This window comes from Neodiprion fabricii, chromosome 4 (genome assembly GCF_021155785.1).
Source record: "Neodiprion fabricii isolate iyNeoFabr1 chromosome 4, iyNeoFabr1.1, whole genome shotgun sequence".
In the NCBI taxonomy this organism is placed as follows: domain Eukaryota; kingdom Metazoa; phylum Arthropoda; class Insecta; order Hymenoptera; family Diprionidae; genus Neodiprion; species Neodiprion fabricii.
Genome location: NC_060242.1, coordinates 11,371,994 through 11,384,984, shown reverse-complemented (window position 1 = coordinate 11,384,984; position 12,991 = coordinate 11,371,994). Strand labels below are relative to the sequence as shown.

Sequence of the window (12,991 nt, the reverse complement as noted above, 5' to 3'; positions counted from 1 at the left end):
AGGTTGCGATCATGCCGTGGAAGATTCTTTGAAGTTCGTTTGCCGACTCCGCCTTTGCCTTTGGGATTGATGTAAATTTGGTGAGGCACGATCTGATCAATGCCCTTTTGTTTTCATACAAGCCGCTCAAAGTGTTCCAGGCTTGTTTGTAGTTTTCTGCGGTGATGCTGAGAGTTTTGATGAGTAGGCTGGCCTCCCCTTTCAGGCTCGCCTTGAGGTAGTGGAGTTTTTCGACCTCGCTGATTGATGCATCCTGGTCGATTAATGATTTAAACAGGTCTCTGAAGGATGGCCAATCTTCGTAATTGCCCGAGAACGTGGGCAGCTGGATACGAGGCAGTGAAGCTCGGCCGTTGCTCTGCTGTGGTTGGGTGCTTGCAGAAGAATTTCTTGTTTCTCCTGTTAGCTTTGTGGCGAAGTCCATGAGCATGCCGCGCTGCGACATATACTCCTCTTCCACCAGTGATGAGAATGTGGCGTAATCGTGCTTCTTTAACTCATCCTTGAATTTGTTGAGAAGAACTTCGTGTTGATTCTCGAATTTCTCCCAGTATTTGTCGAGATTGAAGATGCGCGCTTGGACGGCTCCGGCGCTAATATTTGCCTGGCCGGTCTTCCTGAGGTTCTCGACCATCCTAGCGATCCTTCCATGTAGCTCCGTCTGGCTCCGGATCAGCTCTTCGAATGAGCGATCCATGATTGCGGTGGGTGGTTATATAGGAAGACGAAGGTGCTGTATTGACGCGTTGACCTTGTCCTCTGTATCCGGCTCGAAGGACCAATAAATGTTCGCTCTTTGGGAGCTTGTATTTCGACCGAGCCGCTTGGAAGGTGTGGTGAGTTGTGGTGTTTGATTTGTATAATGCTATTTATTTATTTTATTTACAATATATACAATTATTTACATGGCTGCCAAGTGATGCATGGTGCAGTTTTAGTTACAATGCAATGGGAAGGAGGCGTCAGCGTTGATGTCAGTCTGCTTGGGGGGTCGGTCACGGTCCTGGGTGGCGGAGTGTACCTGCTCTCCGGCGAACTGGGCGGCGTTAGTGATGATGTCAGTCGTCTAGAGGGATCGGTCACTGTCCTGGGTGGCGGAGTGTACCTTCTCTCCGGCGAACTGGGAGGCGTTGAGGGACGGCGGTACTCAGTCGGTTTGGTAGGAGACTCCCACTCGCTGTCCGTCGTTTGGGTGGCAATTGTCGCAAAGGACCGCTGCGGTTCAGGAAATGGTGACACAGGAGGTGGGATGTGCCGGTAGTAGCTCGGCGAAGTCAGTCGCGCTCGGCGAACATCCCACAAGGAGAGTAGCACGGCTGGTGGTCTTGTGAGCGGTCGAGCGGGAACGTCTATGAGGTGTAGTGTCCAAGGGACAGGCGGGTTTGATGAAGATGATTTTTGTTTGTCGCTGGCCGAAGCCAGATAAAAGGCGTCCGTCATATAACGTTGCGTCGTCAAGTCTGTTGTAAAGTCAGTCAGCTTGGTCAGTCAGTCGTTGTCGTGATGATGAGATGGAGCAGTGTCGTTCGGAGTCGGTTGGAAGCGTCAAGGTGTAGAACTCGAAGTGTCCTGCCGATCGGTCTGATCGGCCGTCTTTTATTCCAGCCTCGGTGGATCCTTGATAGCGGGAGACCACGTTCGGCGCTTACGCAACGCGCTCAGCTGCGTGGGTGGCGTGAGCGGCGTGCGTGACGTCACACTTTCTTTTGGGTCGCGTGATTAGAAAGCACGCGAGGCTGGTTGCCTCGCGTGAGTTGGAAGGCGCGCGACCAACGAGTTGTGTTCACGTTGTTGTGAACATTCCGCCCGCCTCACTATGCGTGCATAGTGATATTGTTGTTATTCTTCTGCAGCAATTGGAAGGAGAACTATCTTGTTGATTGGTCTTGTTAGCGTGGTTGTGGCGGTTTTTATGACGGCAACTCTGATAAGACCATCGTTTCCTGGTAGTGTTTCGATGATTCGTCCCAGCGGCCATTTTGATGGAGGAGTGATTTCGTTTCGGATGAGGCAGAGACGACCCTTTTTTATGTTGTCCCTTGCTTGGAGCCATTTGTTTCTTGGGATGAGGCTTTGGATGTATTCGCGGGACCATCTTGTCCAAAAGTGATCTCGCATCTGGGTGAGTTGTTGCCAGCGGGACAATCGTGATGTTGGCGTGTCCGCAAGCGTTGATTCCGGAAGTGCATTGAGGGGTGCACCGATGAGAAAGTGACCCGGGGTTAAGGCCGAGACGTCGTCAGGATCATCAGTCAGTGCACTGAGAGGCCGAGAGTTTAGGCACGCCTCGATTTGTGAGAGGACGGTGCTCATTTCTTCGTATGTGAGCGAAGCGTCTCCGATGACTCGACGAAGATGAAACTTTGTAGATTTCACGGCAGCTTCCCAGAGCCCGCCAAAGTGTGGAGCTGCTGGTGGGTTGAACCGCCAAGTGATGCCCAGTTGAGCGAGTTCCTTTGTGAAGGAGTTGTGTTCGCTCGTTGCAGCTTTGATCAGCTTTTGCAGTTCGGTGTTTGCGCCTACGAAGTTGGTACCTCGATCGCTGTAGAGCTCGGTGCAGAGTCCTCTTCTTGAGATGAATCGTTTTAAAGCTGCTTTGAAGGCTTGTGTGGAATAGTCGGAAGCGATGTCTAAGTGCACAGCTTTGGTCACCATGCATACGAAGATGACGAAGAAGGCCTTGGTGGTCTTGTGTCCTCGTCCTGGTGAAGTCTTCAAGGCGATTGGTCCTGCGTAGTCAACTCCAGTGAATTGGAACGGTCTTGCTGGAGTTACTCGTGACCGTGGTAAATTTCCCATGAGTTGTTGCGGTGGCTCCGCCCGCCATCGCGTACATGTGACACATTGGCGTATACGTGATTTGATGAGGTTCCGTCCTCGGGGAATCCAGTACCGCTGGCGTAATGTTCCTAGGACGAGTTGAACTCCGCCATGTAGTGTCTTCGTGTGCAGGTGATCTATCAACAAGGATGAGAATTTTGAATCATGTGGCAGGATTATTGGGTGTTTTTCGTCGAGGGAAAGTAATGAATGTTTGAGTCTTCCTCCGACTCGTAAAATGCCTTTGTCGTCGAGGTAGGGAGTGAGAGATATTAATGAACTTCCCTTTTTGATGCTGCCGGTTGTAAGGTGTCTGAGTTCTTCCCTCCAATGCTGTTGTTGGATGATTTTTAGCCACGCGATCTCGGCTTGGATGATCTCGGCTGGGGACAGGAGAATTTCATGATTGTGGTTTTGAGGAAGCCAACGTCTACACCAAGCGGTGATTCTGAGCAGCTTGCTGTAGCTGGAGAATAGACTGAGCATCTCAGGTTCAGTTGGTGGTTCTCTTGCTGTTACTGCATGGGCTGTTGACCTCCCTTCTGGAAGGTTGGTGAGATCTGTCTGGAGATTACTCCGTGGAGGTTTCTCATCATTGGAGAGAAACTCTGGTCCCTTCCACCAAAGTTGGTGTGTGAGTAGGTCTCGTGGTGAGAGCCCTCGTGATGCGCAATCCGCTGGGTTGTGCTGACTCGGGATGTGATTCCATTTGGCTTCTGGAAGTAGTGTTTGGATCTCAGCGACTCGGTTTGCTACGTATGTTTTCCATCTTCGTGGAGGTGCCTGGATCCAGCCCAGCGTGACAGTGGAGTCTGTCCACAAGTATGTAGTGATGTTATTCCAGTTGGACAGCCTAAGTGTGTGGTGAGCCAACTTAGTGAGGAGATGTGCCGCACAAAGTTCCAGTCGAGGAAGTGACACCTGTTCAAGTGGTGCGACCTTACTCTTTGCAGCTATCAATGATGTTTCGCTCCGGCCGTTTTCCTGGAGAGCTCGCAAGTAGAGGACGGCCGCGTAGGCTTGTTCGGAGGCGTCTGAAAACCCATGGAGTTCTATTCTGTTGGTCCGAATTAGCCAGCGAGGTATGCGAATGTTGGAGAGTGTTGTCCATTGGTCGTGAAACTCCCTCCAGTTTTGTGAAATGTGTTGAGGAAGAGGATCATCCCACTTGGCGTTGATCAACCATGTCGACTGAATGGTGATTTTTGCTCGAGTTGTTACGGGTGTGAGCCATCCTAAAGGATCGAAGAGTTGAGCTGCCTGAGATAAAATTGATCGCTTCGTAATAGCTTTGACGGTGGTTGGTTGGATGGTGAACAGGAAGGTGTCTGATTGCTGGCTCCATTGAAGCCCTAGAGTGGAGTGAGTTTCCTCTGTAGGAGCCCAAGACATGTTGCCCTTTACCAAACGATCTGACTCTGGAATGTGTGTGAGCAGAGTGGAGTCGTTTGACATCCATTTCTTGAGTGGAAATCCGCCCGCCATGCATATCTCTCGAAGTTCCTTTTGAATATTGAGCAGTTGCGTTTGATTATCTGCCCCAGTAAGGATGTCGTCAACGTAGATATCTCGTTGAAGAATAGATGCTCCAAGTGGGAAATTCGCCTGCTCGTCGTGAGCCAGTTGTCGGATGGTCCTGATGGCTAGAAAGGGAGCGCAAGCGAGACCGTACGTCACGGTGTTGAGTCGATATTCGCATGGGTCTTGATCTTCCTCGGTTTTCCACAATATTCTTTGGAGGTCTCTGTCATCTGGGTGTACGAGAATCTGTCTGTACATTTTCTCGATGTCAGCAGCGATGACAAAGCGATGGGTTCTCCATCTGAGCAAGACGTCAGATAGAGCTGGCAGCAGATTCTCCCCTTTTAGCAGGAAATGGTTGAGGGAGATTCCTTGGTGAGTTAGGCAGGATCCGTTGAACACTACTCGAAGCGGTGTAGTGGTGCTGGACTCTCGCCACACTCCGTGATGAGGAAGGTAGCAGACGTTGCTCGTCGGCTTGGGTGATTCTGCCACCTCCATGTGTTTCATGGCTTCGTAGGTGGACATGAACTCGTGGTAATGTTGCTCAAGCCCCTTATTGTGTTTAAAGCGCTTGAAAGTGTAATTGAGACTTCTTTCGGCAGCTCTCCGGGTGTCCGACAAGTCCATTATTTTTGATGAAGTTGGTAGTCGCACGATGTAGCGACCTTCGGGTGTTCGGGAATGTCCGATGGCGTATGTTTCCTCGCAAATTCTTTCGTCGGGAGTCAAGGAAGGAGGAGCGTTGGGCAGTTCCTCCTGTTCCCAGAATCGTCGAACCATGGATGATAGCGAGTCCCTTGTTGAACAGTGGTGACTCACTGTGGTATTGGCGGATGTGTTTGACGCACTAGTGGTGCCTGATAGAATCCATCCGAAGATGGTTTTCTGGGCGATGGGTTGATTTCTGCCCCCCTTCCGGAGACCGGTGTCCATGATTTGAGCATAGATGTCAGCCCCGAGGAGGACGTCGATGGGATCGGAGGCTTCGAAGTCTGGGTCTGCTAGATCGAGCCCCTTGATGTGATTCCAGTCCTGCCTAGATGCCTCCACGTTGTTGCCGTAGAGGGTCAGTTTGGGGAGAATCAGTGCTGTCGTTACGATGGTAGTGTTCTTGTGACGAGCTGTAACCTTCAGCTCGACTTTCCCCTTTGCTGTTGCGGTTTGGACGCCACCTACTCCGTATATGGCGATTGATGCTTTAGTCCGAGTGATGTGGAGGCGTTGCGCTAGCCTCTCGGTTATCATGCTCGTGTCGGAACCTTGATCGATGAGTGCACGTGCATGGTGCAAGTTGCCGAAACGATCGGTCACCCGGATGCGGGCTGTAGCTAGCAGAACGGACACTCTTGTTGATGGGCGCTGCTTGGCGATGAGGCAATTGGCTGAGGTTGCTGGCTTTGGAGTGTCCAAGGCATCGTGCAGCGTGGTGTGATGTCCCTCCGAGCAAGTTCGGCACGTCTTCTTGGATGGACATTCGTGGTGCTTGTGTTTGCCCAGGCAGTTGGTGCAGCGGTTGTGTTGCAAAATTATGCTCAACCGTTCCCTGGCTGGTTTGTCCTTATAGGTTGGGCAGAACATAATGTAGTGAGCCTGGTTACAGATGATGCAGGTTTCTGTGGGTGCACTGCGTCTCTGTTCTTGTTCGGGTTCGCTTGCCTTCTTCTTCCCATTGTTGTTCTGGGCGTGATGTGTGTTTTTCCACCGTGGTGATGGCTCGGGAGATTTCTGTTCTCCCTTTGGTTGCTGGATTGCTTCGAGCGTCTGGATTCGGCGTTCGAGGAAATTCCTGAGGTGTGTGTAGGTAGGAGGCTCCGTTGTCTCGGCGATAGAGGCCTCCCAGTCTCGACGTGTTTTGTTGTCGAATAGTTCGACCACCAGGAAAACATACAAGTCCTCGTGCTGCCCGATGGGTCTTCCAATGGCGTCAAGTGAACTGCAGGTTGCGATCATGCCGTGGAAGATTCTTTGAAGTTCGTTTGCCGACTCCGCCTTTGCCTTTGGGATTGATGTAAATTTGGTGAGGCACGATCTGATCAATGCCCTTTTGTTTTCATACAAGCCGCTCAAAGTGTTCCAGGCTTGTTTGTAGTTTTCTGCGGTGATGCTGAGAGTTTTGATGAGTAGGCTGGCCTCCCCTTTCAGGCTCGCCTTGAGGTAGTGGAGTTTTTCGACCTCGCTGATTGATGCATCCTGGTCGATTAATGATTTAAACAGGTCTCTGAAGGATGGCCAATCTTCGTAATTGCCCGAGAACGTGGGCAGCTGGATACGAGGCAGTGAAGCTCGGCCGTTGCTCTGCTGTGGTTGGGTGCTTGCAGAAGAATTTCTTGTTTCTCCTGTTAGCTTTGTGGCGAAGTCCATGAGCATGCCGCGCTGCGACATATACTCCTCTTCCACCAGTGATGAGAATGTGGCGTAATCGTGCTTCTTTAACTCATCCTTGAATTTGTTGAGAAGAACTTCGTGTTGATTCTCGAATTTCTCCCAGTATTTGTCGAGATTGAAGATGCGCGCTTGGACGGCTCCGGCGCTAATATTTGCCTGGCCGGTCTTCCTGAGGTTCTCGACCATCCTAGCGATCCTTCCATGTAGCTCCGTCTGGCTCCGGATCAGCTCTTCGAATGAGCGATCCATGATTGCGGTGGGTGGTTATATAGGAAGACGAAGGTGCTGTATTGACGCGTTGACCTTGTCCTCTGTATCCGGCTCGAAGGACCAATAAATGTTCGCTCTTTGGGAGCTTGTATTTCGACCGAGCCGCTTGGAAGGTGTGGTGAGTTGTGGTGTTTGATTTGTATAATGCTATTTATTTATTTTATTTACAATATATACAATTATTTACATGGCTGCCAAGTGATGCATGGTGCAGTTTTAGTTACAATGCAATGGGAAGGAGGCGTCAGCGTTGATGTCAGTCTGCTTGGGGGGTCGGTCACGGTCCTGGGTGGCGGAGTGTACCTGCTCTCCGGCGAACTGGGCGGCGTTAGTGATGATGTCAGTCGTCTAGAGGGATCGGTCACTGTCCTGGGTGGCGGAGTGTACCTTCTCTCCGGCGAACTGGGAGGCGTTGAGGGACGGCGGTACTCAGTCGGTTTGGTAGGAGACTCCCACTCGCTGTCCGTCGTTTGGGTGGCAATTGTCGCAAAGGACCGCTGCGGTTCAGGAAATGGTGACACAGGAGGTGGGATGTGCCGGTAGTAGCTCGGCGAAGTCAGTCGCGCTCGGCGAACATCCCACAAGGAGAGTAGCACGGCTGGTGGTCTTGTGAGCGGTCGAGCGGGAACGTCTATGAGGTGTAGTGTCCAAGGGACAGGCGGGTTTGATGAAGATGATTTTTGTTTGTCGCTGGCCGAAGCCAGATAAAAGGCGTCCGTCATATAACGTTGCGTCGTCAAGTCTGTTGTAAAGTCAGTCAGCTTGGTCAGTCAGTCGTTGTCGTGATGATGAGATGGAGCAGTGTCGTTCGGAGTCGGTTGGAAGCGTCAAGGTGTAGAACTCGAAGTGTCCTGCCGATCGGTCTGATCAACCGTCTTTTATTCCAGCCTCGGTGGATCCTTGATAGCGGGAGACCACGTTCGGCGCTTACGCAACGCGCTCAGCTGCGTGGGTGGCGTGAGCGGCGTGCGTGACGTCACACTTTCTTTTGGGTCGCGTGATTAGAAAGCACGCGAGGCTGGTTGCCTCGCGTGAGTTGGAAGGCGCGCGACCAACGAGTTGTGTTCACGTTGTTGTGAACAATTTTCCTTATTAAACTGTTATGAACATTGGTAAAAAGAGATACTACGTCCAGTGATATTAAAACATGGTCTTCATTTACCTTTTTCAGTTTGATTTGGTCTAAAAAATGAAATGAATCTGTCACATTATATTTCAGACTCATTACGAACGGTAGCAGGCTCTTATGAACAAAATTGGCGATCTCATAACCTGGTGATCCTATGCTACTGACCACTGGTCTAAGTTTACACCCAGGTTTGTGGGTTTTCCTTAAGCCATAGATTCTTGGTGCCAATGCACTGTAAGTTCGCATTAGCTTACCTTGGATGTTGTCAAGGATACCAATATCCACAAGTTTCTTTATTAAGCGGTTGCTTATGTTTTGTAGCTTTGACGTAGGATCTCTTTTGATCTTTTCATAGGTTTTACGGTCGCCAACCAACTTATTCATTTCTGTGAGGTATTCTTCTCTGTACATGACCACTGTTGAATTACCTTTATCTGAGCGCATTACTAAGAGATCTTCATGTTGTTTAAAGAAATTTCTTGTGACTTTGATATTTTCAACTAGGTTGAAGTTTTTCTTGTGATTGCTGTTGCTTCTACGCTGATATTTAATATAGATGTGTTTCGGCAAAGTATCGAATAAGTTAAATGTTTCCCGCGCACTCAAAATCGTCCTCACGCATGGACGCACACTCGCGTGCAATGTTTACTTGCCGTCTCTGCGTAAAATCTCACCGCTTGCTCGTGCTGCGACGCAAAACAAATCAGCTGTATCTCATTTATTATTTACTGTCTCAAAATCATGTATGAGTATCATCAATGTGTATTCTCGCCTGTAAATCGTCAGTTATCGCTCTCTTCTCTTGCGATACAGATCGTATCAACTCTGTACCTTCCTCTCATAAAGTATTCTTTATTGATAATCAACTATAATCTACCGTTAACAATCATCCCGCTTCCTCGCTATAGTCAATCATCACTAATAGTCCAGGAGCATAAGATTAAGTTCTATTCTGGAATAACGTAGCTTAGCCGATTTTTTCATAGGTTCATTAGAGACGGACGAACATATTTTCACCCATGCCCCGAAAAAATAGATCCGGGTTTGTCCGTAACGATTGTTCAAACTTTCGAGACCCCACATTCTGTTAAATAACGTCTTCGTTATGGGTCATACACGAAAACTGTTCAAACAAAAGTTGTTCGTCTCATCATTCTCGGTAAAACAAGCTGTCGTGAGATCAATTTCCTCTATTTTAGTTGCAAAATGCAAAATGCCGTGAAAAAAAAATTTTACATTTCTTGTTACAAATTGATGAATAAACAACGAGTGGCTTTGAAACTCATGGTACAGGTAATATGAAGTGTCTTCAAAATTATCGTGCAAGGCTTTTTTGGCTGTGTTATATAGTTGAGCGACAATCCGCGACAAGCCAAAATCCGTATATCGTCTGCCCTTTCTTATGTGATTGGCCCACAGGTTGCCAAAAAAACATGGAGTCAGTTCGTTACTAGTACTTTCTATAAGTGAAAAAAAAAAAATTAATTTTATACTCGAAAATCTTAATTTTTGGGCGACTTGAAATTTTTTGCTTTCAAACAAATAGAGATATCTCTGAGAATATTCATATTTTTGTAAATATTATGATGGATTGTACTTGCACTTCATCATACGAGTAATTTAAAAAAAAAACATGAATATCTTGATGAGAACCGGAGATCACGGTGTTTAAGTGTTATTTTGTTTATTGTTGTTGTGATTAATATTGAGGGGAAAGAAAATCTGCGATCTCGCAACACCCCAAGGCATCACCGTGAATTGTTTCAGATCTCTAGGTGTGTTGTATCTAGTAAAAAAAAAATTTCTGAACGTTCGTCGAGCGGCGTTAGTCGGCGGGATGAAGCTGCGTGGCGTGGCGGCGTGGTGGGGGGCTCGAGGCTTCGCGCGCCCGCTGTTCTCACCGCTTAATCAACAACTCAATAACTAAGTTAATGATAATCGTACATTTTTTTTTCTGTCGAATGTGCTATTTTTTTCTCAACAATTCGAATCTGTAATTAGATTTTTAATATTACAATATATTTTTTTCTTTTGGATTTTAGACATATTCTTAGGAAATATTGCTGTAAATAACTTTGGATGTATATTATCTCTTTCAGGGAAAATACTTCACTCTTTCCCCAAACAACGCTGAAAATTTCCAGCTTAGAGTCGAAGTTGTTAACGAGCTATGAATTATCAAAATGTTCAAGTTTCCCCATAATATTTCGTATTTTATGGCATTAACGAGCTGTGAATTTGAATCATGCCATGAAATACGAAATATTATGTGGTAAACTTGAACATTTTGAAAATTCACAGCGCGTTAACAACTTCGACTCCAAGCTGGAAATTTTCAGCGTTGTTTGGGGAAAAAATGAAGTATTTTCCCTGAAAATTTGAAGCGATATTGAATTGATAGAAAAAAGTTACAGCCATCTTATAACAGCGATTTTTCAGACATCAATTGGTTTTGCGAGGCCGTATATAAAAAGGAACGAATTAATAATAATCCGTGTAGGCAGTGATAAAGTATGCCTAGACGAAAGATTGGAGCCGTCGATTGGCCGTCTACTTGGAAAATTCTTGACTTGGCAGCGTTTCAAAGTTATGCAAAATTTTGCTATAATAGTAGTTCATGAAAAGGGTCCTAATTAAACTGGATTTTGCTTTGGTGTAAAAAACTATTTTTTTCCTCAAAATACAAGGTCAGAGAGGAGAAATGCCGTTTGATTCGAGTCTTTAAGTCCCATACAGCTCCCACGAAAAAATCGTGAAAATAACTAAGAAAGATCTGAATAAGGATTTGCGTAAAGTAAGTCGTTTCGGAGTTATCAGGCCTCAAACATCGAACCGTTTGAAATAATGATATTATCAATTTATAAATGCTACAAAACTGACTCATATCACTTAAATACACAATATGATTGATTTCAAAATTGAAACTATAGACTTCCAATGAAATGTTAATTATTAAATTTCATTAAACTACGATATGAGTCAGGTTTGTCAGCTACATGATATGAGTCAGCTACAAAACTGACTCATATCACTTGAATACACAATATTATTGATTTCAAAATTGAAACTATAGACTTCCAATGAAATGTTAATTATTAAATTTCATTAATCTACGATATGAGTCAGTTTTGTAGCATTTGTGAATTAATAACATCATTATTTCAAACGGTTCGATGTTTGAGGCCTGATAACTCCGAAACTACTTACCTCACGCAAATGTTTATTCAGATCTTTTTTGTAAAGCTTTAAATTTCCTACAAGAATGTGTTTTGTTCATATCTTCAGCTGATTCATTTTCAAGCAATGAAATTCTAAATTTTTTAAAAATTCTTTCCCATGTTATTGAAATGGGAAATAGAAAATTGAGAATCGCCACCTCTAAATATCAATATTAGGAGCTGTTTATTCATGAACGAGGAAACTTACGAAGACACTTATTCTATGAAAATAACTTGAACCAGGGAATTTAGTTGGAAAAAAGCCGTAAGGCATAAAAAACCTAAATTTACTTATATTTCAACACAAGAACAAAAGTTAGATGAAATCAATTAAATTTGAAGAGGTATGAATATTTAATAATGTGTGAATGATTAAGTGTGGGAATTTGGAGGAGACCGCTCGACTCCACGAGAAAAATCAGGAGGAGAAAATGCTCGACTTCTACGGACGGGTTCGTCAGCCCGTCGCGTTATATTGTGAGAGACAAGCTCGATCGTATGATTGAGTTGAGAGACAGCGCTCGATCGTATAATGCGTTTGCCAAAGGCAATTGCTTTACGAAGGTGTATTCGATTTTATATGGGTTTATATGTTTTTTGCTCCGGGACTCCGTGCGTACGATACAAAGGTTTCGCGATAACTGAAACTTCAGTTGCTACAACAGAAGTCCTCTTTTTAGCAAGAAGACTCTCGCGAGCTAGCAAATGTTATTTGTTTATGTGTGTGTATATATGTGCTGATATACATATATTTATGTTTTTACTCTTCCTACGGAACAGGAGCTCATATTTTACCGAGGTCATTTTTGAGGGACACTCGGAAGATTTTTCAAAGTTCTCCAAAAAAATATATATATATAAATAATAAAATTATTATTTATTTATTGATTATATATATATATATATATATATATATATATATATATATATATATACACATATATATGTATATACATATATATACCGGGACAATCTCTTGAAACTATACATACAATGCACATTAGGGTGATTCAAAAAAAAAAAAAACTTAATTTTTTTTTTCTTCCAAACAGGCTCAAAAGTTTCTTTTGGATGTAAAAAAATTATTGTGAAAATATGAGCCCTGATTATTAATATTAAGATAGTCCTCATCGCATTTTTGTAATTCCCATAAGAATAACATGAGAAAAATTATTTTTGCTTCTTCTGATTTTTATACCGTTCATACAACTGATTGACTCATAAATCGCTGTTATAATCTTTATAGAGAATTGTACGCTCTACAAAAAAGGTTTGATAACATTTTTTTATTAGCCCACGCGTTCAAAAGTTATTGAAGATCGAAGTTCAATTTTTTTAAAATTTGATCGAATTTAGTGAATTACACCGAAACTGTTGGTTTTGGTGACAAGTTAAGGATCAAATATTTCGTCAAACATGAATTGGAGTTCGAATAATAGTAATACTACTGTTAAAAATTTTCCAATGATTATAAGAGTTCATTTCGCAAATTTTCAATGATGTTCGATTAAATAAATGAAGGGAACCTAATACTCAAATAAAAAATTCAAGTAATATCAGATTTATTGAAATGATTTTGTATTTCACGTTAGTGCGGTTCGAAACGAAGAAAATCTTATCTGAAGCGCAGAACTCAGGAACGTAG

The 12,991-nt window shown here is 44.8% G+C and overlaps 1 protein-coding gene and 1 long non-coding RNA gene across 2 annotated transcripts in view; one reads left to right on the top strand and one right to left on the bottom strand.

Moving 5' to 3' along the window:
- Positions 1-2,748, top strand: part of LOC124181565 — a 29,157-nt gene extending 26,409 nt beyond the window's left edge. The window contains exons 3-5 of the long non-coding RNA XR_006870506.1: positions 1,626-1,636; positions 2,234-2,238; positions 2,738-2,748. This is a non-coding gene — a long non-coding RNA (uncharacterized LOC124181565). The remainder of the gene's footprint in view (positions 1-1,625; positions 1,637-2,233; positions 2,239-2,737) is intronic.
- Positions 2,749-2,909: 161 nt separating this feature from the next.
- Positions 2,910-6,915, bottom strand: LOC124179922. The gene is made up of 2 exons (XM_046564797.1): positions 3,052-6,915; positions 2,910-2,957 (listed from the first exon to the last, which is right to left on the bottom strand). The coding sequence occupies exons 1-2, from the start codon at positions 6,913-6,915 to the stop codon at positions 2,910-2,912; spliced, it is 3,912 nt and encodes a 1,303-aa protein (XP_046420753.1).
- Between the last annotated feature and the right edge of the window lie 6,076 nt (positions 6,916-12,991).

What these genes read in the sequence shown, in the direction of transcription:
- LOC124179922 (XM_046564797.1), bottom strand. Translation starts at nt 6,915, where the DNA reads ATGGTCGAGAACCTCAGGAAGACCGGCCAGGCAAATATTAGCGCCGGA. An exon ending in ACGACAAAGGCATTTTACGA is followed by an intron (nt 2,958 to 3,051) that starts GTCGGAGGAAGA and finishes CCTTGTTGATAG; the next exon opens with ATCACCTGCACACGAAGACA.